The 26,790-nt window shown below is 40.4% G+C and overlaps 2 protein-coding genes across 6 annotated transcripts; one reads left to right on the top strand and one right to left on the bottom strand.

Annotated features, from left to right (window-relative positions):
- Positions 1–1,983: 1,983 nt before the first annotated feature.
- Positions 1,984–18,622, bottom strand: DERL2 (derlin 2). 4 transcript variants are annotated; one of them, XM_080681471.1, is made up of 7 exons: positions 18,301–18,622; positions 16,937–17,002; positions 13,707–13,780; positions 11,892–11,985; positions 10,769–10,964; positions 10,428–10,518; positions 1,984–5,334 (listed from the first exon to the last, which is right to left on the bottom strand). In XM_080681471.1, exons 1-7 carry the CDS (start codon positions 18,391–18,393, stop codon positions 5,229–5,231), a joined length of 720 nt encoding a protein of 239 aa, XP_080537597.1. In that variant the 5' UTR covers positions 18,394–18,622; the 3' UTR covers positions 1,984–5,228. The 4 variants fall into 4 exon arrangements, with proteins under 4 accessions (XP_080537597.1, XP_080537598.1, XP_080537596.1 ...); XM_080681472.1 differs by having other exon boundaries at positions 16,937–16,999; positions 18,301–18,415; XM_080681470.1 differs by having other exon boundaries at positions 18,197–18,413.
- MIS12 (MIS12 kinetochore complex component) lies at positions 18,607–26,508 on the top strand. 2 transcript variants are annotated; one of them, XM_080681474.1, is made up of 2 exons: positions 18,607–18,880; positions 22,131–26,508. In XM_080681474.1, exon 2 carries the CDS (start codon positions 22,169–22,171, stop codon positions 22,787–22,789), a length of 621 nt encoding a protein of 206 aa, XP_080537600.1. In that variant the 5' UTR covers positions 18,607–18,880; positions 22,131–22,168; the 3' UTR covers positions 22,790–26,508. The 2 variants fall into 2 exon arrangements, with proteins under 2 accessions (XP_080537600.1, XP_080537601.1); XM_080681475.1 differs by lacking the exon at positions 18,607–18,880 and adding an exon at positions 18,946–19,075.
- Positions 26,509–26,790: the final 282 nt, after the last annotated feature.

The following is a 26,790-nucleotide window of genomic DNA, read 5'->3' as shown; positions in this document are numbered from 1 at the left end:
TTCTCCTCTCACAATAATACTCGCTTTTCAAGGAAAGTGCTTAATTTTTAAAAATCAATGAGGAACACAAACATTTGCAATTATTTAATCCTCTAAGCAATTTAATACTTTTAATTCCCAATTTACAGACAAGAAACTGAGCCTCCGAGATTAAAGTCATTCAGATGTAACAAATTCACAATGTTGAAAAGGATACTCGTGATCATCTTTCGTTGCAGAAAAGGAAAGCATTATATATTTTCTAGTAATTCTATATTCTCAGAAAATGACTATCCCAAATGGAGTGGTCTGTTCCTGTAATACAAGCGGGGAAAGAGGGAGTTTAATGAACTAAAACTGTATTTCCCCCTCCTTTTCTCCAACTATTCCTGCCAGACTTTGAAGTTCTCTACAGTGCTTGCCAACATCCATCAATGAAGATTCAGAACTGCAGCAAGGGAAAGTAGGTTAAAAATAGTTTGTCCCTCACTTCCTAAATTCAAAGCTCTTAGACGATTTTCTAATTCACACAGAAAGACTGGCAAGCAGTCTATTTGCTCTGCATACAGGAAATTATATAAAAAGAATTAATCATAAGCTTCAACCCACATGAAGGATTTCAGGCATCCTCTGAAGTTCATATCCATGACACTTATATTTGTAAACCTGTTAAAAATTCTCCTTTCCCCTTCCTCTAGATCTGAGGCAATTTTCCTTTAGTTGCTGACAGTATAGTGACCAGGGGTTACTGAAAAAGTACATGTTGAACGAACAGCAAATATGTGTTTAAGAATTGACAAAATTTCACTTCTTGCCCTTAAAAATTTAGAAAGACAACCCAAAACTAAAAAGGAAAATAAAATACCAAATAGAACTGCTATAACAAAATACCACAGACTAGGTAGCTTATAAACAACAGAAAATTGTTGCTCAGTTCTGGAGGTTGGATTCCAAGATCAAGGTGTCAGATGGTTGCCTTTGGTTGAGGCCCCTCTCCGTTTCATTGCTGCTCCTTTCTTGTATCCTCAGGTGAAGGAAGGGGGTAGGGATCTCTGGAGCTTTTACATAAGGCATTAATCTCATTAATGAAGAATCTACCTCATGATTTAAGTACCTCCCAAAGGCCCCCACCTCTTAATGCCATCGCATCAGGGATTAGGATTTCAACCTATGAATTTGGGGTGGAGGCACAAATATTCAAACCATAGCAATAACTGAATGTTAAATTATAGACCTTGAGTATGTAAAAGACAAGCCTCGGTCCTTTTTCCCAGTGTTCTTTCCCGAGTAAGCTAATGAAGGAGACATGTGCTCCACATGATTATGAGTCCAGGTAGTTAATATGCATGAGTAAAGTAATCTCTTCATAGAGAACATTCCCTGACTCTAGAATCGGCCACTAGTGACCTCTGGGCAATAGCTGCCATGCAGGCCTGATATTGCCAGACCTTCCCATTCTTTTTAAGGAAAGTAAAAAAATGAGTATTTTCATGTGAAATCTGTCCATTTTATTTTTATTTTTAATGTGTTTTTATTGCCCTATCCATTTCGCTCAGTGGTTAGAGCATTGGCCCGTGGACTGAAGGGTTTCAGGTTCAATCCGGGTAAAGGGCACATACCTTGGTTCTAGGCTCTATCCCTGTCCCTGATCAGGCTGTGCAGGAGGCAACCAATAGATGGGTCTCTCTCACATCGATGTTTCTGTCTCTTCCCCCTCCCTTCCACTCTCTCTAAAAATCAATGGAAAAATAACCTTGGGTGGGGATTTAAAAATAAGAGAAAAGTGAAATGTATTTATATGAGAGAGAGGAAGGTCAAGGGAGAGAAACATTGATCAGCTGCTTCCTGCATGCCCCATACTGAGAATCAAGCCCACAACCTGGGCATATGCCCTGACCGGGAATTGAACCATGACAAGCTGATTCATTGGTCGATGCTCACCACTGAGCCACATTGGCTGGGCCATTAACCTCTCTTTAATTAAAAATACCAGATAATAGTTTGCTGATCAATAAACAAAGTATTTATTCAGCACCCATGTGCCGAGCACTATGCCAGGCATTGTGGTGGATACAAAAATTTAAGACATGGTCCCTGCCCTTAAGGAGCTTACATTCTCATGAGGGAGACAAAACTAATATACATGTACCAACTAGAAACAGTATAAAAAAATATATAACTTCATGTAAGAGTATATCGTAGACTTGAAGCTTACAGGGATTCAAAGAAGAAAGACAATGAAATGGGCCTTAGAGACAAAATTTCTTGAGGAGTCAGGAAGGGGTCAGGCCTTGAAGGACTGACCAGACTAAACTGAGGCTCCTGTTAGGTAGAAGCAGGATTAAGGTTCAGAGAAAGGCAATAGGTATGCATTTGATATGGGGGCTAAGAAGTCACTGTGGATTTCTGAGCAGAGAAATGACTTGACCATAAAAAGCTCACCAGCTTTCATGCAAATTCATATAATATGCAAATAGCTTAGGGGACATCCTACAGGACACTGGAAACAATGGCATTTTTTTACTATAACACAGATGGCACTCATCTGTCAAAGGAAAACTCAGCCGCAACATAAAACACAGGCTATCAAGGATGGATGACCATTCTAAGAAGCTCTTTATGCAACATGCCAATAGCTCCAATATTTCCTAATTCCCATAGACACCAGAGACAGAGTGAGGGCTTCATTACCAAAATCCAACACTTGGGCACTCTCTGCTTAGAAAGACTACACAAGAGGTATGAAAGATATTAGGACATATAAGAGCGACATAGAAAAAGAACAAGTGGAAGAGGAAAATGTAAATCCATAGTAAAAAAAAACCCCACACCAAAATGTATATAAAATGTTATCTCCTAGGGAGATGCAATTTTTATGTCCATTTAAAAAAACCCCACGAACATATATTGTATTTCTACAGCAAAAAAACTATGCCTTAGGTGTGCTTATCAATATTAATGGTAGAATTCAAGAATCCCTTAAATTATGTTAGGTAAATTGGTCACAAAATTCCATACACTGAATCTCATTTTTCAGTTGATGTGCATTATGAAAAAGAAGGGTGTTCTGGAAGAATCGAGACTGAGAGGTAAGTTGGAGAAGAGGTGAGAACTTTTCCTTATGTTCAGGTTAGCCTAGGTAACCTGTTTACAACATAGGGCTAGGGATGATGGTAGTGAGACTGGCCAAACTGGTAAGAGGACAGTGATTGAAGTGACCACTGCCACAGTGGAATTCTGCCACTAGGAATTTGCATACCACAGAGAAATCAAAATCCCATAACTGACTGTGTGTAGGTCATCAATTCAAAATTGGTTTCCAGTTTTACCCAGTCATTAATATGTACAGATATTCTCTATTTAAATAAACTCAGTGAATAGATTTTAGGATTAAAAATTTACCACAAGAATTCCATAAATTGGATAACTGAAAGTTAACTAAGGGAGAACAAATAAAACTAGAGAAACTCATTAAAATAAATAAATAATTAAAAAAACCCTTCTAATTAAAGTCAAGCTTTCTTGAATAAAGACATAACAATTTAAAAATCCCATAAGGATTCTGCATTCCAAGATTGGCATTTAAATATTTTTTTAAACCACTCAGGAAAAAAAGCAGTCCCATTAACCTACATTCTATAATGCCACAACAATCATATTCAAAGTTACCAACTAAGCATTAAAATATTTAAATTCCATTCCTTATGCACATTCCATTTAGACATTAAAATACTATTCACTTCAAAATCTGAAAATTCCCATTTAGAATGTTTATGTTTAATCTGAAGCGTCATCGTTGAGGGAAATCTCACACTCTAGAAAGCTACCACTTAACCAGTTGGCAACTACCTGGGAAAGGTCCTGTGCCTACGTGGTATTTATTAAAACTATTCTGAAATAATCTCTTTTCTTGGGATGTGATTTTAGTCCTTGGGGTTCTCTGAATTATTTGGGCATGTGATGCAAACCTCCTGAGACCCAGGGAAGTGAATATTTTGGATATTTATTGAACCCTAGGCATGAAGTTCCTATTTCTGTGGAACCTAATTTCTACTTGGTTTGGAAGATAAACCAGGTACTTGGCTCTGAAAAGCTTCTTAGCTTTTCATGAAGCAAATGGCAAATGTTAACTAGCCAAAGGCCCAGGAGAACTATATCCCTGTCTAACTGGTACCTTGTTCATCAGGCTCCAAAGTCAACATTGTAACTTGATGTCCCGGTCTAAAGATCCTTTTGAGGCTTTACAAAGGTGGCGATGAGTCTTTCCCTGGATTTCTTAATGGAGAAATGCAGAATAAATAAGATGCCACATTAACTTTCTGCCTATAACTGAACTGTCCAGTATCTGAATTCCTGCTGTTATAAGAACCACCCTGCTGCCCTGGCCAGTGTGGCTCAGTTGGTTGGAGTATTGTCCTATGCACTGAAGGGTTGAGGGTTCAATCCCCGTTGGGGTGTATACTGGAAGCAACAGATGCATGTTTCTCTCTCCCATCCATGTTCCCCTTTCTCTCTAATCAATGAAAATATCCTCAGGTGAGGATTAAAAAAAAAAGGAACCACCCTAACCTACATCATCTGACAATTTGAAGTTTTGTAAAACCCCGATGAGAACAAACTGTCTGCACAACATAAACAAATTTTCCTACTGAAGCTGCCATTCTGAATTATTAAGATGTATATACAGCCACATATTATCAGCCGCATTATTTCCAATCTTGAAATGAAATCCAGTCGACAGCTGTGGAGACACATGAAGAGTGGGCATGTAAACTGCTCAGAGCTCAGACCTATGCAGGAGAGCTGGAATACAATCTCATCATGTAAAAGATCACACACAAAAGCTTTAATTAGTGAGAGAGAGATGGAATTCAGTTTTATTTTGTCCTCTCTGAAACTTCCATTTACACCATGGCCTCGTCTATCAAAGAGGAGTAGGAAAAAGCTCTGCCTTTCACCACAGAACTCAAGCACGCATGTACTTGTTCAACAGAGGCAGCAGGGTATGTTTCTCCAGTTTTTGGCTCCGAGAGATTACACTTACAGTACCAGTGCAGTGAGGAACCACCGGCAAACTGCTGGAAATGTCTTCTGGATTAATCAGTGTACCATTTCATAAAGTGCTTCTGGAGTTAAAATCTGTCAAGCTGTCAAAAGTGTCCACACTTTTGCAACACAAAGGATAAAAGAATCCCAATGGGTGTGTCTTGAGTCCTTCCCAGCTGGGTCTCATTGTTGGCACTGCTGCTTTACCCGCCGAGGCGCTGGCCCTCACCCCAGGCGAAGCCTCCTGGCCGCTCCTCAGGTAGTGGATTGTAATTTGGATCCTCATCTGGTGTATCAAAAATAGCTTTCCTAAAAAACAGAAACCGATATAATTTAGTCCCAGAATCATCTCAGGTCCTAAATGCTGCAAGGTCGAAAAGATCCCATGAGGTTTCAACCAATGGACTAGCATTACATCTGCCTACCAATGAAAAAGTTATATATTTTTAAAGGCATTCACAATTATTTCATATTTACATTAGCTTTTACCTCCTTTACTAATTTTAAGAGAGAAAGAGGAAGGGAGACAGAGAGAGAAATACCATTGGTTGCCTCCTATATGCATCCTGACCAGGATGGAACCCACAACCTGGATATGTACCCTGACCGGGAATAAAACCAGCTATCTTTCTATGCATGGAATGATGCTCAAACAACTGAGCAACACTGGCCAGGGCCTCCTTTACTAAAAGAAAAAAAATCGTTTTTTTTGTTAATCCTCACTCGAGGATATTTTTCCATTGATGTTCTAGAGCAGCCTTGGGCAAACTACGGCCCGCGGGCCTGATCCGGCTGTTCTATCCGGTTCTCTTGCTCTCCCCTCTGCTCCTTTACTTTGAATTTATATTAGTTCACACAAACACTCCATCCATGCTTTTGTTCCGGCCCTCCAGTCCAGTTTAAGAACCCATTGTGGCCCTCGAGTCAAAAAGTTTGCCCATCCCTGTTCTAGAGTGTGGAAGGTGTGGGGGGGGGGGGGGGGAGGCGAGAGAGAGAGAGAGAGAGAGAGAGAGAGAGAGAGAGAGAGAGAGAGAGAGAGAGAGAAAGAGACATTGATGTGAGACACTTAGATTGGCTGCCTCCGGAACACACCAGGGATCGAACCTGCAACCCAGGTATGTGCCACTGACCAGGAATTGAACCCTTTGGTGCACTGGCTGATGCTCCAACCATTGAGACACAAAGGCCAGGGCTCCTTTACTAATTTATTTATTTATTTAAATTTAAAAAAAATTTAATTTTATTTTTTTACTAATTTTTAAAAATATATATTTTTACTGATTTCAGAGAGGAAGGGAGAGGGAGAGGGATTGAAGAGTCAAAGATGAGAGAGAATTATTGACTGGCTACCGCTGCATGGCCCCTACTGGGGATCGAGCCTGCAACCTGAGCATGTGCTGTGACCACCTAGTTCATACTCAACCACGGAGCCACACTGGCCAGGCTCCTTTACTAATTTTTAATACAAAAGCAATACATGTTAACTATAGAGAAAACAGGAAATGTATGAGTAAAATACACAAAATTCCCAGAGATAATAATTTTTGGTATTTTCATTATTCTTCCAGAACTTTTATAATTTTACAAAAGCTAGATCACACTTCTGTTTTGTAACATGGTTTTCACTAAATTTATCGTGGATGTCTCCCCACAATCACTGACAGATGAATGAATACACAAAATAGAACATACATATGGAATATTATTCAGCCTTAAAGAGAAAGGAAATTCTGACACATGCTACAACATGGATGAATCTTGAAAGCAGTATGGTAAGTGAAATAAGCTGGTCACAAAAGGACAAATACTGCATGACTCCACTTACATGAGGTACTTAGAGTAGTCAAACTCATGGAGACAGAAAATAGAAAGTAGTGATTGTGAAAGGACAGGGGGACAAGGGGATGGGGAGTTATTGTTTAATGCAACAGTCGCTAACCGGTGGTCCACAGACCACTGGTGGTCCGTGAGGTCCTAAAAAGTTGGTGACCGCTGGTTTAAGGAAACCTTTGGAACAGTGGTCGCCAACCGGTGGTCCGTGGACCACTGGTGGTCTGTGAGGTCCGAAAGGTTGGCAACCGCTGGTTAAATGGATACAGACTTCAGTTTTACAATATGAAAAGAGTTCTATGGATGAATGGTGGTGATAGAAGCACAATGAGAATGTACTTAATGCCAGTGAACTGTACCCTACAAATGTATAAAATGATAAATTCTATGTTAGGTGTATTTAATCACAATTAAAATTTTAAATTAAATGTCCAAAAACTTTAAAGCAGCATCTTCTATTTACATTCATATTTCTAATTGTACTTGCCCACAGTTGATAAAATTAAAGTGTATCTGAAAACTTCTATTTTATATTGGGCTCAGGAAAGGCATCTGTGTTTTAATATAAGCTCCTTTAATTATTACAAATTAATAATAAAAACAGGAGCATTTGAGATCTTGCTTCCCAGGATGTCATCAGTTTGATTCAAATAAACTCTTACAAAAATTCTCTACAGGTTTGGACAATTCTAACATTAACACAACACACTTACCCCATCCCCTTACCCAATAAACATACCCAAGATGCCCCCCAAAGATCTTTTCACAACCTGCTTAAAATCTTCCCTCCCCCCCTACACTATACAACCCCCCTCTGTGCTCCCAGCCTACAGCTAAGGAGGCTGGGCAATGGTTCAAGGCTGCAGTTTCCTCTGCATGGGTACCCTATGAGAGGCCCATAACAAAGGGCCCACCATAAATCCACTACCACGCTCAACCTGTTTAAAACCTTTTAATAGGAGTTGTGCCAGAACCTCTGTACTCCTGTGAACCAACGTGGAGCTCTCAGGGCTGGGAGCCTGCAGGCAGCAGCCTGTGATGTGAGTGCCACCTCAGTGCCCACCATACGCTGCATGCGGTCCTGGGGCCTGAGGGAGGGTGATGATAGGAGGCTGTGCACTGGTCCCAATCTGCTCTCAGTGCGTAAATTCACAGAGAAACATGAATGGATAACAACAGAAAATGGTATTGGAACAGTGGGATCAACAATTTTGCACAGGAAGCTTTGGGAGATGATGTTTACTGTAGTCTGCCTCAAATTGGGACAAAACTGAACTAACAAGATGAGTTTGGTGTTTTGAAAAGTGTGAAAGCTGCTAGTGAACTCTCTTCTCCTCTATCAGGAGAATTAACTGAAATTAATGAAGCTCTTGCAGAAAATCCAGGACTTGTCAACAAATCTTATTATGAAGATGTTTAGCTGATCAAGATGACACCGAGTAACCTTTCAGAACTAGATGAACTAATGAGTGAAGAAGCATATGAGAAATACATAAAAGCCCGACATGTGTGGCTCTGTGGTTGAGCATCAACCTATGAACCAGGAGGTCACAGTTTAATTCCCAGTCAGGGCACATGAGCGGGTTAGGGGGCATGCAGGAGGCAGCTGATCAATGATTCTCTCTCATCATTGATGTTTCTATGTGTTCTCCCTCTCCCTTCCTCTCTGAAATCAATATAAATATATTAAATTAAAAAGAGAAAAAGGAAAAAAAGTAACTTTACAGTGGAGTAGCCTCACTGACACTTTAACCAATCAGTGATTACTACCACTTTGACAAATTCAACAACCTGAAATCCTGTCCTAATAGGCTGCAATTAGAAGAATGCAGTGTCACTTCTTAATATTCCTGCCAAAGATGCGACACCTGAACCTAAATGTGAAAGAATATTAGTCAAACAAAATGGGCCTATAATTTTCACAAATGTCAATGTCATGAAAATCAAGGAAAGCCTGAAAAACTGTTCCGAACTGAAGGAGACCAATGAGACATAACTACACACAACCCCTAGAGCTGAGTTGGATTCTTTTGCTATCAAGAACAATGAGGACAACTTCCAAGTGTGGAACAGGGTTTGAGGATTAACGTTCGCTTACTGATTTTGACTGTAGAAGAAACGTCCTTGTTTATAAAAAACACAATTAAAGGGGGTCATGGGGCATTATACTGACAATGTACTTTGAAGTACCCAAGGGGGGGGAAATCCTTTGTCCACGATCTTACGGCTATCAAACTAGGAAAGAGTAAATACAATACCCCCTGCGTTTGATGAGGATGTGGGAAAGGAACACTTAATATGTTGCTGGTAGAAATGTAAACCTGAACATCCATTCTGGATGGCGATTTAGCAATAAACCAAATAGCAATTCCACTTTTAGGAATTTAACCTTGGAAAATAATCATGGATGTGTGCAAACATGTAGCTACAGGGATATTCACGACTCCAATCATAGAAGGGAAAAGCAAGAACTAATGTCAATGTCCATCAGTAAGGGATTAGTAAAATTATGTTATATTCATACCAGGTATATCGTGTAGCTATCACAATTTTGTAGAACATTTATGATGGAAGAACAATTATGACACATTACTTAAAAAAGATTATGAAAAGCATTTTTAAAATGTACACAGACAATAAAAGACTGAAGAACACATAAAAAAGTTAACAATGTTATATCTAAGAGGTGGGATTATGGAGGATTTTGCTTTCTTTGTTTTGCTTAACTATTCTATAACAAACATTTTATAATATAAAAACTTACATTTCATTCCTCAAGTGAACTCTTTTTAATACAATATATCCTAAGGACACAAAATTCTGGAGTAGAAAGAGGTCCTATGAAAGCTCTATCCCCAGGAAAAATGATGTGCAAAAAAGAAAGGACTTGCTTAAAATCACATGGCTGGTTGGTGGAACAGCCGAAACCTGGTTTGCAGCTCAAAGCTATTTCCACTCTAATGCTTATCTCTACCACTGTTTGTATTTTTTTATTTAAAGATTTTTAAATTATTATTGACTTTTAGAGAGAGAGGGAGAGGAAGAGAGGAACATCAATGTGAGAGAGAAACATTTATCAGCTGTCTCCTGCACGCTCCCTACCGGGGATTGAGCCTGCAACCTGGGCATGTGCCCTGCCTGAGAATTGAACTGGCAACCTTTTGGTGCACAGGATGATGCTCAACCAACTGAGCCACACCGGCCAGGGTACTACCACCTGTTTGGAAGGGCAGAAATTCCACCATTAAAAACTTTCCTCTAGAAGGTTTTGCCCATTCTGCTCTTACCTCTCTATAAACTCAGCAGCTTTCACAAACCCACAGGCTCCTCTCTGGAGCAGGAAGTGCTAGTGGTCATCCTGGACAGCAGTTAACAAGTCAGCCTCGGGACATCCTGAGCCTGTGAGCCTCCTTCCTGCCACCAGCCTGGCACTGTCTGCTCCTCCCACACAAACGCTCCTCAACAGCTGAGAGATGGCTCAATCTGTAAATATTTACTGACCTGAACATTGATCATGGACCCTGTCCCAGTTTACCTGCAACAAAACACGTAACCTGGTGTTAAGTACTCACAAAATAGATGGTGTTTTCAGAATTCTTATTCCACCAGGCTGATTGGGAAATACATCTTCCAAGAAAAAATATATGTGTCCGACTGCAATACCTACAGTCAACCAGAAATAAAGGAGGGAGAGGATTAAAATTTTAATTGCAAGTGAATCTATCCACACAAATTCCTTATATTTAGGAAGAAATATCAATATAGTAAGAACTAGAAAACTAATATTATAATCTTTGAGAATATAACTATCAAATCATCCCATAATAGCTATTACATGAAGGACAAACATGAAAAATAGTGACAAAGTAAGTTTATAAGTAACATAATAGAAAAGTAGTGATAAGACTCTTACCCAAGAGGTCCACAATGATTGAGTTCCCCAACAACAAGGAAAAGCCCATGAGCACCCAGGGTAGAAAGGGGGCCTGGAAATTGAGAAGGCCGAAGAAGTTCATGCGGACATAAGGGTTCCTTCGGCTCCACACGTAGACAAGCATTATTGTAAAGGCCTGGCCCAAAAAAACTAAGCTCACAAATAAACCAAAAATCTAGCAGATGGCATTAAGGAAAATATCAACATTAACAATGTAATAGGGAAGACTGGGCAAAAGAACTAAGGATTGTGTTCTAACAAAAGTCTGAATTAGGAAAGCTAAGCATTAGTTACTTACATCTTAGAAGAAAAAGGCCTGAAAATAATTCCCCAGAGCAATCAGGCAAAAACCTGCTTAGGCCAAATTATCTGGATTGTCAAGTGTTATTCTGCTTTCATGAAGTTTTTGCCTTTTTGGAAAATGTGTTAATTATTTGATCCATAATTGAATTAAAGTTCACTCACCATTAGCACCTTTACAGAGGGTGAATAAAGCCAACTGCAGCAAAACCATCCTGTCAGATGGACTACATTCAAGTCTGTTATATGGTTGACAATTCTTTTTTTTTTTTTTTTAAATAATTTATCAGTTTTGGTAGTAACCAAATAAATGTCTTACCAACTTTATTTAAAAGTGAAGCACACCATGAACAATAATATAGGGTATCCTAAAAAATGTATACACACACTTTGAATAATTATAAAGGCAGTACTTATTAAAATACATTTCACTTTCAAAACTGAAAATGCTGTTAAAGTGTATGTATACATTTTTTTTGGAATATATACATATGTATGTATATAGACAGATAGACAGACATGTCACATCTTCTTTATCCATTTATCCAGTAACAGACAGTAACCTACCTTGGTTAGAAGTTCCTCTGACGTGCTCATAGTAGAAAAGCATCCTGTCTAACCTCTAGGCTTAGAAACTGGCACATAAAGTGTGATGTAAAATAAACAGTAGTACCCTAATGCTAGAATCTGGAGGTCTCTGTTAGTTCAGAATATCTAGTGAATTGTGGGAGACAGATGAAAAACTTTAGGAAAAGAGAGGTTGGTACATTTTCCTATGTTTGTTCTATTTGTTGAAGGATACAGTCATTAAAAATCCACCAAAAAGGAACATAAATACAAAGTCTGCTGTCCGACCTCGGAAAGAGCCTTCTTCTAGCATTCGACAGTAACGGTATCTTAAGTTTCAGGTTAAGAAAATGTTAAGCATACAAACATGAAGAAAGTAAAATTTAATGTATCACGTAAGAATACTTGGACTCCACATCATTTATAAGCGTCAAGCCTTTTTTTTTTAAGAATGTTTGTAAGTGGTAGTATGGTTACTTCTCTCTACATTTTATGCAACTTCATATTTTACAAACACTGTTCCTAATTGGGGAATCCAGCCAGATGCTAGATAAACATGCTCCCAGTCACCTATTAAACCTTTCAAACCTGTATCATCTTTTCCATGTCCAGCCACAGCAGAGTCTGCGTCACCCTTGCTTTTGCACACCTAACTTGGAAGAAATCCACATTAAGAAGCCTTGAGTGATAATCTACTTCTTCAGGCTGTAGAGTATTTCTATACCTCAGTCAATGAAGTTGCATTTTTTAAAAAATATGTATTTTATTGATTTTTTACAGAGAGGAAGGGAGAGGGATAGAGTTAGAAACATCGATGAGAGAGAAACATCGACCAGCTGCCTCCTGCACACCCCCCACTGGGGATGTGCCCGCAACCAAGGTACATGCCCTTGACTGGAATCGAACCCGGGACCCTTCAGTCCGCAGGCCGACGCTCTGTCCACTGAGCCAAACCGGTCAGGGCTGAAGTTGCATTTTGATGAAAAAAATTAATTATTAGAAACTTACCAGAATATGCCATATAGGAGACACAGGAATCCATCCTAGGGCAGGAATCCTGTCACCCCCCTACATGGCTCTCAGTCTACTACAGGTTGAGGTGAGCTGTAACTGCCCTCTTTCCAGAGGGTCAGGGTGGAGAAGGAAGATCTGCTCAGTGGCCCCAATTACCATATGACCAGAGCACAACTCTTCCTGTGTCTCAATAAATTGGAACACGGCAAGCCTGGCAGATATTATGGCTCTTTCAGCCAGTAGAACCAGCAACTAAGGTACAAGATCTCAAGTTTCCACTCTTCACGAGCTCACTCCCAGACCTGTATCAAAGCTCTATCAATTATCACTATATTCAACTTGTGTTTTACTACTTGGTATCTGCTGATGTTACTTTGTAAGCATGCATCAATCAAATCACTCCTCTCCCTTGATCATATTTGCAAGTGACTTAGAGGCAGAAATGTAATCATTTTATGGTTAAACTAGAAACTTGATGCACGAAATTTGTGCCAGAGTAGGCCTTCCTTCCCCAGGCTGCTGGCACTGGCTTCCCTCCAGCACCTGGGGCCCGAGCTTCCCTCGCAGGGGAAGGAATTAGCATATTACGCTTTTATTATTTTAGATACCTCCCCTTTGAACCAGCAGTAACCTACAAACACCCTCAAAACATTACTATCTGACCAACTACTCTGCACCATTGAGCCAGTACCTAGAAGTTACAGCTAAAATGTTAACAAAGCCCTAGATGGTTTTGCTCAGTGGATAGAGCATCGGCCTGTGAACTGAAGAGTTCCGGGTTTGATTCTGGCCAAGGGCACTTGTCTGGGTTGCAGGCTTGATTCCCAGTAGGGGGTGTGCAGGAGGCAGCCAATCAATAATTCTCTCTCATCACTGATGTTTCTATTTCTCTCTCTCTCTCCCTTCCTCTCTGAAATGAATAAAAATATATTAAAAAAAAAAGGTAACAAAAATAACAGGATTAAGTTTCAATTTAATTTTGTATTTCTTAAGTGAACCTAAAGTTTTTATGCTAACCCCACTTAATAAAGGATACAGAAATATCATGTTAAATAAAAAATTGAATCCAACAGGCCCAAAAAATAAAAAATTGGTGACTAGCCTCCATATCTGTTAAAAGAAAAAAAATCAAGAGAGAGGTAGATTAAGTAAAATATACCAAGAAACTCTTCCATATTAATACAAAAGAGATATCCTCTGACTATGATGGATGAAAGGCCATGGCTAGGTGATACGATGTTCTGAACCAAAAAGTGGGGCACAAAATCTGACACTGGATTTTGAAAGTCTGAATGATGTCACTCAACTCCTGAAATCTGTAACGATAATAGGACAGAAATCTTGAAATTATGATTGTCTTTAAAAAACAAAACAACAAAAAAAAGCCCACACCTGCACACTCTCCCTCTTGGGAGCACACCTGCTCCTGAGCCTTTCTGGTTCCCTCTTCTTCTCCCCAGGCACCTGGTACCTTTGTCTTTTTCTCTCCTAAGCTCCAAGGGTCCTTTTCTTTTGCTTCTGTAACTTGTTTCCTGAACCTACACAGCCCAGCTGGCTCACTTCTACTACCTCTGTAACTTTCTAAATAAACTTTCTAATTTGGAAAAAAAAAAAAAAAAAAAAAAAAGCCCATACCACATGGTTAGGCAAATTATAGAAAAAGTTTGATGGAAAGACTAGGTTAATTTGCATAACAGAAAACAGTGCTTACATATATGTAGTATCACAATTTAATGAATAGTCTTGAGACACCAGAGAAAAACTCCAGGGAAAATTGCTAAAAAATGTTTCTATATTAAGTAGCCCAAAACACCCAGAGTAAAGAGTAATTGTAAAGCAAATATTCAAATTCTAGTCTGAACAAATAGCTAACTCCCACCCTGGCTGGGTAGCTCAGTTGGTTAGAGATTCGTCCCAATACGCCAAAATTTCGGGTTCATTATCCAGTCAGGGCACATACAAGAAGCAACCAATGAATGCATTAGAAAAAAAAAAAAGCCAACTTCCTACAAGTAAAGACCTAATGCTCTAATAACTAGAGTCTACTTGGTAGATAGAAGGACACTCATGTTCTTGTTGGAAATTACTCTTCCCTACCCAACCCATGAAGCTCACAATCAAAACAACTTCTCACAATGGTAGAGCACTTAACATTTTAAAGTAGTTTAACATATTCTAGCAGCTCATGTGATCTTAATCCTGTGTCCACCATCCCCATTTCATAAATAAAACTAAGAATACTTTTAAAATGCTTGCCCAAGAACACATAAATTGTAAAGGGAGACTCTGAACTCAAACCTAGAATTTCTAACTCCTAATGCAGATTCACAGTATCCAGAGTTTAACTCCAGGCAAAATCAAGCCAAGCAATTATTAACTTGAAGCAATACTTGGGTGGAGCTATAGCACTTAGCAAAGGTCATGTGAGTATCAAAGGAAGAAGACATGACAAGAGTCCACAGGGCTGCTTTAAGTATTATTAAACTCTTAAGAACTGGTAACTCATAAAGTTGAAACAATTCAGTTCTGCAGTACTAGACTTTAAAGCCCTCCATCTAGCCAGGACACAAGCATATATATACAAGTGCAAGAATGAGATAAGAGATGCTCTAAAGGAAGCATTTACAAATACCCTAGGGACACAAAAGAGATGGTTACATAAAAGCTTTTCTTGAAAGGCAAGCTGGAGTTCAGTGGGTATAAAGTGAATGAAACACACTTGAAACAGTGAGTAGCATGAATAGAGGCAGAATTACTGGTTTTTGGGTCTCTCTCCCATTCCAACTATAGCCAATATGAACATCCTGGAGCAGGAAAAGACATCTCTCCTTCAGCATTGTAATTACTGGAAAGGACTACCTTCCACTGCAATCTAACAAACTGGCATGTCGTTTAAGATGTCAATCTTTTGAGTTTTGTCAGTATGATCTGATCCCTGGAAGATGGATCACTTTAAATGCACTAATAGAGGAAGGAGCACTTGAGATCTTGCTCCCCATCCCCACACTGGCATATTTTGTCAGTTTGGCTTCAATAAACTCTTATAAAAGTTCAAAAATAAATAAATAAAATAAAAGCACTAAGAGTTGAGGGTCTTTCCCTTCCCCCAGTTTTCCCCCAGGCACCTGTTACCTTTGCCTTTCCCTCTCCTAAGCTCCAAGGGTCCTTCTTTTGCTTCTGTAACTTGTTTCCTGAGCCTATGCAGTCCAGCTGGCTCACTTCTACTACCTCTTTAACTTCCTTATTTTTTTAAACTTTATTGATTTTTAAAATTTATTTATTTACTTATTTATTTTAATCCTCACCCAAGGATATGTTTAGGGAGAAGGAGAGAGGGAAGAAGAGGGAGAGGAGAAAGGGAGGGAGGGAGAGCGAGAAACATCAACGTGAGAAACATTGATTGGTTGCCTCCTGTATACCCCCTGACCATGAATTGAATCCCAACCTAGGTATGTGCCCTGAACAGGAATCAAACCTTCAACCTTTTGATGTACGAGATGATGCTTCAACCAACTGTGCCACCCAGCCAGGGCTATTTATTGACTTTGAGAGAGAGAGAGAGAGAGAGAGAGAGAGAGAGAGAGAGAGACATAGACTTGTTGTTCCACTTATTTATGCATTCATTGGTTCTTCTTGTATTAGTATGTACCCTGACCAGAGATCAAACCCGAAACCTTGGTGTATCCAGACGCCGCTCTAACCAACTGAGCTACCCGGCCAGAGCTTGTAACTTTCTAAATAAACTTTCTCTTACAACTTGAAAATAAATAAATGAATGAATAATAAAATGCACTGATAGAGCTGAGTTCCTGAACTGGACAATAGTGGTAACATCAAGGTGATGGGTGTGCCAGGCGGCAAATGCACAAAATAAGGGCATCTTGTGAGATTCTACCCCGGGGAATTACCTGGTCAGTCTCTCAAATACAATATTAACTCTGAACTAGTGATTCCTAAATATAGGAACTGAACACATCAAAGCAAAACCATGCGGGGAACTTTAAAAAATCCACACAGATTCTTAATTCCTAACCTTGGTTATTCTGACTTAGTACATGATGAGGAGCTTGAGAATCTCTTCTTAAACATTCCCAATTAGGCTGCAGAATCACTGTTTTATACCTCCCATAATAAGACTTATAATCAGATATTCCCATTGATTTATCTGAATTATTTTTTGAGGTAGTATATAGCAGGATTTGCTATTAAAAAGTAAGAAAAACAAGTTTAAAAACTGAAACATCATGATTGTGATGGACCACTTACTTGGAAGTGTTTAAAGATTAATTCAGGATTGAAGTACAGCTGAAAAGGTGTGATCAATTCCAACTGCTGAAATAGAGAAAGAGCTACTTAAGCAAATCAAATCAAGAAGTAAAATTTCATCATCTACAATGAAGGATTAGTAGGGCTAGCAATTTCCAACTCTCAGTCACTTAGACTGAATCCTTTAAAGTCACGGGGAGAGGCTGGTAAAGAATTCTCTAGCCGAAACCGGTTTGGTTCAGTGGATAGAGCGTCGGCCTGCGGACTGAAGGGTCCCGGGTTCGATTCCGGTCAAGGGCATGTACCTTGGTTGCGGGCACATCCCCAGTGGGAGGTGTGCAGGAAGCAGCTGATCGATGTTTCTAGCTCTCTATCCCTCTCCCTTCCTCTCTGTAAAATATCAATAAAATATATTTTTTAAAAAAAATAAAGATGCCTACTTTATTTTAAAAAAAAAGAATTCTCTAGAACTGGTACAATTCTTTGTATCCTCAATATCCAACACAGAATAAAAGTTTGTTTTATATTGCAATAGTTGAGGCTGGCCTGAAGGCATGGGATGCAGGTGGAGATGTATATCTTAGATATGGGGCAAGTAATGAGCAGCTGCTCCGAATCTGCCCATCACAGTTGGGTGAAGCAACACATCTCACTCAAAAGAAATGAGACTCGCCAGGCCGGGGCAGCTCAGTGGTTGAGTGACGACCTATAAACCAGGAGGTCACAGTTAGATTCCCAGTCAGGGCACATGCCCGGGTTGCCGGCTTGATCCCCCAGTGTGGGGCATACAGGAGGCAGCTGCTCAACGATTCTCTCATCATTGATGTTTCTATCTCTCTCTCCCTCTCTGAAATGAATAAAAATATATTTTAAAAAAAGAAACAATACTCAAGACCCTGCTTCCAGCCAACCTCTGTATTCACACTCTATTTATTTTAAGACTCTTGCCTCTGGACAACTTCCAGCTTTCTATCCTCAATATCTGAGTTTCTTCACAGGCGGACTTTCCCCCACTAGTCACCGCGGTACCACTTGGCCATTGGTGCCACTTGGCCATCGCCAGGGTTCTCAGACACGTTTTCTGGGTGGGTGGCTCCCGCCGCCCTGACTTGCTATAGGTCCGGCTTTCATTTCTCAGAAGCTGACCTGCAGTCCCGATCCCCCAACCCTCCTGCAGTAGCACTCCCTTCCCGGGTCACTGGCTAATCAGTCTGAAAGCAATTCCGAACCCTAGAGTGAGCCCTGTCCACCTCCACCCACCCTGAGACCAAACCATCTGGGCTTCCAGGAGGCCCAAACCAGTTTCCCCAGGACTCGCTTATATCCAGCCCGGATAATGAGAAGCCAGCGCTGCATCTGCTCACCACGGCGGCGGTGGTGAGGACGCAGGCGGTGGTGTAGGCGCGGCTGACCGGTGGGATCTGCAGGTACTCCAGCCGGAGGCTCTGGTACGCCATCTTCCCCACCGCCGCCTGCCCCCGCCCCACTTCCCCTTCCGCCAGTCAGCCCAGCGGCGGGGCGGGGCCAGAGGCCTCCGTTACCCTGCCCGCTGCTGTCCAATCGGCGCCGGGCAACCTGCCAACCACCAATCGCAGGAGCCCTAAGGAAAGCCATTCACCAATCAGGAGTTGCGTATCGGCGGCGACCCTGCCTGGCTTCCTCACCCTCCCACGTCGCTGAGAGGAGAGTAAGTACAGTTTCCTTCCGCCAATCCCCGCGGGCCACAGCTAGCTTGCCCGCCCGGCCCCTTTCAGTCACCGACCGAAGAGCCAGCCAATCAGGAGCGCGACATCATCCCGCCTTTGCTCTAGTTCGCTGAGGCGGGCATCATTCGGTATTTTGCGGGAGTCACCGCCCTACCGATCTCTGGTAGCAAGAGGTGGTTGAAAGGCGTTGGCGGGAAGCCACTGTTTGATCGGAATCGCCACCCTCATGGTCGCTTCGGTAAGTGCCGCGGGGCTGCATTTTCTCACAGGAGGAGAGGGAAGGAGTGGAACTGGATGAGGCATCACCGCGGGGCCTCAGATCTGAAGGTCCCGGCATGCAGCGGGGTCGCGGGGCCCGACGGGAGCCGGCCCGCCGGCTGAAAGGAGTTCCTGCCGGGCTGTTTCTGCAACTCTGTCAACTCATTTCGTTGAGGTATTCTGGGCACCTCGTGTGTTCACTCTGCAAATATTGATTAAGCCGTCCTTGTCCTGCCCTGAGGAACTCTAGGGCTAGCAGAGAAGATGAGACAGGCCCGTGATAACATCCTAAAGTACTAGTGGAACTCGGTCGGTGCCTGAAGAAAGGTCCTGATCGAGTTCAGAGGAGGGGGTGCGCCACCAAGGAAGTGTATTTAAACTGACCCTTGAAGGAGATTTGGCCACGGCATCTTACCTTGAAGGAAAGACATCACAGGGGAAAAAATAGTTCGGTTTGGTTGGGAAGAGTAGTCAGATCTTGACAAACTAAGGAAGCGCTCAAAGTTTAGGACTAGGGAGTGGCCATCAAATCTGGTAGTAAGGAAGGAAGGAACCAAATCGAAGGGTGAAGAGAGTGGTTTTTACAAAAGATATGAATGGGTATTCACAGGAGGAGAGTCCAAAAAGCTAACATATATGAAGTAGTACCCAATTTACTGGTAATCAGAGAAATGCACTAAAAATATTTTTGCCTGCTCCTATCACCCTCACAACCTGTAGATAAAAGAAAGTTTCATGTACTGCTTGCCCTGGTAAGGAAGAACAACGGGCCTTGAAAGAGCTTTGGCAGTGTCTCCTAGGGAAGAAAGGCAAGATCGGAATTTTTTGAGAATTGCAAGTTCGGTTTAAGATGGACCTTTCAATTTGGGGGCTTGATTAGGATTGGGTAGAGATCGTGAAATGACAGTACAGGATTGGTAGAAACAGCTGAGGCAAGGGTTGCAGAGAATCTTAGTTTCTGCTTGTTGATGCTTCCCATTGAAGAGTTGATCCACTTTTGCGGCAGTTCAAGCCATTAGAACAATGAAAATATACTGGTTTCCTAGAATAGTAAAGTCATGCTAACGTAAACAATAAATTGCTTGTTGGGATGGGGGAGTGTAGGTAGTTTCAATCCTCAGTATCCAACTTGTGTGTGGGGCTTGGTTCTCAAAAACAAAACAAAACACTAAAACAATTGTATATCTACCAGATTGGTAAAAATTAGAATGTTGAATGGTGTTGGCAAAGATATGAGAAATTCTCACATACTGTAAGTGAGAGTGTAATTCAGTGTAGGACATCCCCACCCCACCCCCAGCAATGCTCTGGAGAACATGTTGGCAATATTTAGTGGAATTATGAGAAATTCTATGGCTAGCAATTACTTGCCTGTGTAAATACCCTCAAAGTCCCTAAGGAGAAATCATAGAAGGGTGTTTATTACAATATCATTTCTGGTAGTAAGGTGCTGAAAGCAAACTAGGTGTTTGTCACAAGGAGAATGGACATTAAGTGTGGTATATGCATATGATAAAATTGTTGGTATACTTCAGCAAGAACCAGTGAAGTAAACTGAAGTATAACAATGAAATGATTGCAAACATAAAGAAAAATGTAAACATACATATGCAAAACTGTATTTTTCAAGAATATATATATCTAAAACCTATTAAAGTTGAATTAACATTAAAGACGAATGGAAAAAAAGCATATTTAGAAACATTAGAGGGGGATTGGGAAGGGATTGAGCAAAAAAGAAAAATAGAACTCATGGATATGGATAACAGTGTGGTGATTGCTTGGAGAGGTGAGGAGGTGGAAGAGGGCATAGAGGGGATAAATGGTGATGAAAGCAAAACAAACATTAGAGTAGGTTCCTAAGGGAGATGAAAGGTAGAAGAATAAAATAAGTTAGAGAAGATCTAGCCTGAAGTAAAAATAGAGTGAGTGAAATAAGAAGTATTATTTACCAGCTCAATTGTGAACATGTGAAGTCTTCAAAAAGGACAGAATGTGGTTAGTAAGGGTTGGGTGATGAAGGCCCTTGTAAGCCATGCTGAGAGTTTTGAACTTGATCCTGAGGCATAGGGCAGTGTTGAGGAAATAAAAACCCTGCCAAACCAGAGACTCCTTTCCATAACACATAGAAAAGAAAGTAGTTTTATTACTGAATAGTTATATTCAGATTACAATGCACTGTAGATAATTTGAGTGAGATTACAAAGACAGAAAGAAATTTTACCTTATTTATGCAGCCAAGCAATTACAACTATTCTATTTTAGTCATTGCATATATAAATTCTCAAAATTAATGGCATCTTGTCTTCTTATAAAAAGATTTGACCGTACCATTTGCTTCAAATTCTTTCATAAAGTTCATCCATCCTACTTGAGGTATCCATTTATTTTGCTAATTGTCTTTATCTGAAGGAATAATGAAACTTCTCTCTTATTTCTACAACAAGCATCTGATTATAGCTCAGAAAAAAAGTGCATAGTGTCACTCCCACAGTACAAGGAGATAGGAGAGCTATTCTCCGAGATGTTTACATTCTAAAGTAAAGACTTCTAGACCCTTGAAAAAACACGTTGAGGTTGTAAAGCTGACAAGGCACTTGTTCAGCTACTAATTGGGATTTTCCCCCCCGTGTTGGCTAGGTTGGAAGGACAGGGAGTTGAGGACATTGGCAAGGGAGTGGTTAAAGTGATGGATGGTGGAGCCTAAAATGGATAGGGAAAGAAGTGAAGTGGGACAGACTGAGTGCAAGGAAGAGAGGATCAGAGGGTAGAAAGTCTTGATGATTAAGGTGTAGTATGAGTACGTGAATGAGAGTTGGAAGAATAGCATAAGAAGTTGTCGAAAAATAGGGCATTGGGGAGAGAAGTTGCAAATATCAAGAGCCAGGTGGCCAAAAGAGTGAAGCCATTGAATCTCATGAAACTGTGTCTCTAGGGCTGGTTAGGTTATTTGTCTAAATTTGAATGTTGTCTAGGATGATAACAGACTTCAGAAGACTGAACCACAGGCCAGAGTCCTCAATAAATGAGAGGTAAGGAAAATGAGGGCCTAAGGGAGGTTATAGACAGATTGAAACAGCCTCAGAGAGGCAAGGGTTGGCATCCTATTGTGGATGAGTGAGGCTGGAATTGGCATTGAGTATCAAGGAACACAAACTTTTCTATCTATAATGTGATTTATTACTTTCTTCAGATGATTTAATCCAATGATATTTCTTTTACATTTGCAGATTTTTCACAATCAAAATTAACAGCAAAATAAGTCAAGATGTCTGTCGATCCAATGACTTATGAGGCCCAGTTCTTTGGCTTCACACCACAAACTTGCATGCTCAGGATCTACATTGCATTTCAAGACTACCTATTTGAAGTGATGCAGGCTGTTGAACAGGTTGTTCTGAAGAAGCTGGAGGGCATCCCAAACTGTGAGATTAGCCCAGTCCAGGTTCGTAAGTGCACAGAGAAGTTTCTTTGCTTCATGAAAGGACGTTTTGATAAGCTTTTTGTCAAAATGGAGCAGCTGTTTTTACAGTGGATTTTGCGTATTCCCCCTAACATCTTGCTTCCGGAAGATAAATCTCAGGAGATGCATTCGTATAGTGAGGAAGAATTCCAGCTTCTCCAAAAAGAAATTGAACAGTTACAGGAGAAGTACAAGACTGAATTATGCACTAAGCAGGCCCTTCTTGCAGAATTAGAAGAGCAAAAAATTGTTCAGGCCAAACTTAAACAGACATTGGCTTTGTTTGATGAGCTTGAAAATGTTGGCAGAAATCATGGGACTAGTGATTTTAGGGACAGCTTGGTGTTCCTGGCTCAGAACTCCAGAAAACTCCAGGATATTAGAGACAATGTGGAAAAAGAAAGCAAAAGATTGAAAATAACTTAATTTCTGAATAATAAAAGGAGCCAGTCAAAAGTAGGATGAGTAAGGCATGTATATCCATGACTATTATGTTAGTGAACTGTATATTTTGTTGGATTTTCTTTAAACTCTTTCTTATATTCTACATTTTCCTCTTATTTGGTCCTTTTCCTCTTGTTTGCTCCACTCTCCTGAGGTATCTGTGTACTACTCGGAACTGATCTTTGAAGCATTTATTCCTTATAGGCCTCTAATAGGTGGGAAGGGATTCTTAATCCATTAAAGACTCAATTTGGGGGCTTGATGAAGAAATAAAGCTTTTCATGGCCAATCAAAAGATATTTGTAAAAGGTGTACCTTGGTCATGAGTCCTTTGTAACCTTGATCCTTTTTGCTTATTCTTTAGATGAGACCAAATGACAAAAAAGGTTGAGTGGGTGGCTTCTTTTTTTTAAAATATATTTTTATTGATTTCAGAGAGGAAAGGAGAGAGAGAGAGAAATAGAAACATCAATGATGAGAGAGAATCATTGATTGGCTGCCTCCTGCATGTCCCCACTGGGGATGGAGTCCGAAACCTGGGCCTGTGCCCTGACTGGGAATTGACCCTTGACCTCCTGGTTCATAGGTCAACACTCAACCACTGAGCCACACAAGCCAGGCAAGTGGGTGGCTTTATTAATCAGCCACTACTTTGTGGGACAGCCAACATAGAATGTGTGCTCTTGCCCATAATTTTTCTTACACCAGGAAGTTGATATGTAGTTTAAGGAAGCAAGCAGCAGAAAAATAACCATAATCTTTAGTAAAGAAGAAAGAATTTCTTTTTTTTTCTAAAATAAATCCTTTCCATGACCAAGGCCTTGATGGTGTTAAACAATTTACTGTCTTCGAGCCCAGCAGTGGAAGACCTTGGACAGAAAAGAAGCAGATCTCACTGGAATAGAAAGGAAGCCTGGAACATACCCAATAACAAAGTTTATGTTAACTGACTATTTGGCATTTATGCCATTTTTTGTTTGTTAGTTAATCCTCACCCAAGGCTACTTTTCCATTGATTTTTAGAGAGTGGAAATGAGGGGGAGAGACAGAAAGAAAGAAACATCTATGTGAGAGGGACACATCAATTGGTTGCCTCCACCAGGGCCAGGGATTGAGCCTACAACTGAGGTATGTGCCCTTGACTGGAATCGAACCTGGGACCTTTCAGTCTGTGGGCCGATGCTCTATCCACTGAGCCATACTAGTCAGCGCATATTTATGCCATTTTTAAATTGGTACTTCAGATAGTTTTGGAATTTTTCTTGTGCCTAATATTTAATTAACTTACGTATTCACACTCATAAGTATCAAATATTTATTACCCTCAGTGGGAAATTTTAGCTGTTTCTTTTGCTTAAATTTACTGGAGTCTGATATATCCTTTTGTAATTAATCCATGTAACATGTTAGTTCTCCCCCAAAAAGGGAAGATTTGGAAATAGTTACTCTCAAGGTATTGCTTGTTTCTTCCTAAAGAATAGGATTTGGAGTTTCTCCTTTATGTAGAAGAGTAACATAGGGTATTAATATTTGCAATTAAATATTTATAGATTTACAAAGTCTGTGTTTACTTGGAATATGTTTATTATCAAAGAGTTCTTTTCCCAATCCTATACATGAAATACAGGTGTTTTTAAAGGCTTTGATTTTCGATTTTCTGCTGTATGTAATGTCATGCTATGTTTCCTTCTTCAATATTACTTTTTACCCAAATGAAAAACATTTTCCCCCCACATTTGTAGCTATTTAAAATCTCTTAGTATAGACTGGTTTGAATGGTGATTCCCCAAAAGGTTTGTCCATGTATGTTGTGATTCCTGGAACCTGTGACTGTCCTTATTTGGAAAAATGATCTTTGCAGGTAATATTAAGTTAAGGATCTGGAGATGAGATCATCCTCAATTATCTGGGGAGATGGGTGGCTAAATCCAATGATAAGTATCTTTTATAAGAGAAAGGCAATGAGGGATTTGAGACAGAGGTGGAAGCATTGTGACAAAGGCAGATGGGGCAATGCAGCCCTAAGTCCAGGAATGCCAGCAGCCACCATAAACTGAAGAGGCAAAGGAGAGATGCTCTCCCAGAGCCTCCAGAGAGTGTGGCCCTTCTAACATGCTTGCTTTGGGTTTCTGGCCTCCAGAACTGAACGCATTTCTGTTGTTTTAAGTCACTAAGTTTGTTATGGTAGCAACTGAAAACTATTGTACTTAGTGGAATTAGAATATTAAGATATTCATAAGGATGTAGACTGTTATTAAGGAAACAACGGCTGAGACCTGATTGGCCCCGTTAATCAGGATAATAAACACTTGGTTACCCACTCTGCTTCTTGCCCCATCTCCCATCCAGCATCAGTCTCACCATTTTCCTGCTTCCTTCTACATTGGATCTTATGATTTCGCATTATCAAACCTTTAGTTTCCCTACATGCCTGCTCCCAAGCTTTCCCTTGTATTTATCTATTTATTTTCCCTTAAAATATGCCTGATTCCAACTATATACCCCCAAATAGACTTTCCTCTTACAGTTGCTGCAGTGACAGGGTCGGTTCGGGAGACAGTTTGGCATGGTATTAATGGAAAGAGAGTGGCCATTACTACCAATCTTAAAGAAATAAAAAGAATTATTATAAGGAAATACTATGCAAGAGGTTCTGCACTCAATTCTGATGAGGGTTTTCCCCACACCACCAAGCAATTTTATAGGGCATCACCTGGATATCCTATAATTCAACTCAATCTGACACTATCTATCCAGAGATAGCATCAGATTACACAGGTTAAGGGCTCAGCCCTACAAAGTCTGCCCTTCAAATGCCAATGACAAGCCTAGGTTGTTACCTTTGCTGACTGACTGGCTATAACTCGGAGGTTCCAATGACCCCCCTCCTTGGATTTAATTACTTTGCTAGAATGGCTCACAAACTCAGGACAACTTTATTCACTAGATTATCACTTTATTACAAAGGATACATGATTCAGTGGCCAGATGAAAGATACACAGGGTGTGGTTTCAAACGAGCATTTATCCCCATGGAGTTGGAGTGTGCATGGTGGGGTTCTGGTTACCCAACCTAGAAGCTTTCAAACTCTCCTGGGTTTTTAAGGATGCTTCATTACATAAATCATTGGACTGCTGGTAATAAGAATATAAGCTGTGACAAGATAAAGTACATTTAAGTATATTCAGATGCTTTCCCTTAATATTCAAGCGCGGAAAAGTAGCCAGTCACATGGGCGAGTTCTGGCTCGAAATAGCTGGTCAGCAAGGCTGTTCCTCTAGAGCAGGGGTGGGGAACCTTTTCTCTGCCAAGAGCCATTTTGATATTTATAATATAATTTGTAGGCCATATAAAATTATTAGCCTGCTATATTTGGTCAAACATTTAACTCACCCCTAATGCCTTGGCGGGGCCAGACCAAATGATTTTGAAGGTGGTATAAGGGCCGGACATTCCCTCCCCACCGCCCCATCCGTATAGATAAATCACATTTTGTTTTTCCATTCACCATTTGATGAACATTTAAATTGTTTTAAATTTGGGGCTATTGCGAATAATCCTGCTATGGACTTCTATGAACAAGTCTCAGTGTGGACATATGTTTTTACTTCTGTTGGGTGGAAACCTGGGAATGGGATTCCTGGGTTATGTGATCGGTGTACATTTAACTTTTTTTTTAATTTAATAAATCTTCATTGTTCAGATTATTACAGTTGTTCCTCTTTTTCCCCCCATAGCTCCCCTCCACCTGGTTCCCACCCCACCCTCTGCCCTTATCCCCCCCCCCAACTGTCCTCATCCATAGGTGTATGATTTTTGTCCAGTCTCTTCCCGCACCCCTCACACCCCTTTCCCCCCCAAGAATTGTCAGTCCGCTCCCTTTCTATGCCCCTGATTCTATTATATTCACCAGTTTATTCTGTTCATCAGATTTTTTTATTCACTTGATTTTTAGATTCACTTGTTGATAGATATGTATTTG

This window comes from Plecotus auritus (genome assembly GCF_963455305.1).
Source record: "Plecotus auritus genome assembly, chromosome: 7".
NCBI lineage: Eukaryota > Metazoa > Chordata > Mammalia > Chiroptera > Vespertilionidae > Plecotus > Plecotus auritus.
Note: the sequence above shows the minus strand (reverse complement) of the source record. Positions and strands in the feature narration are given on the sequence as shown.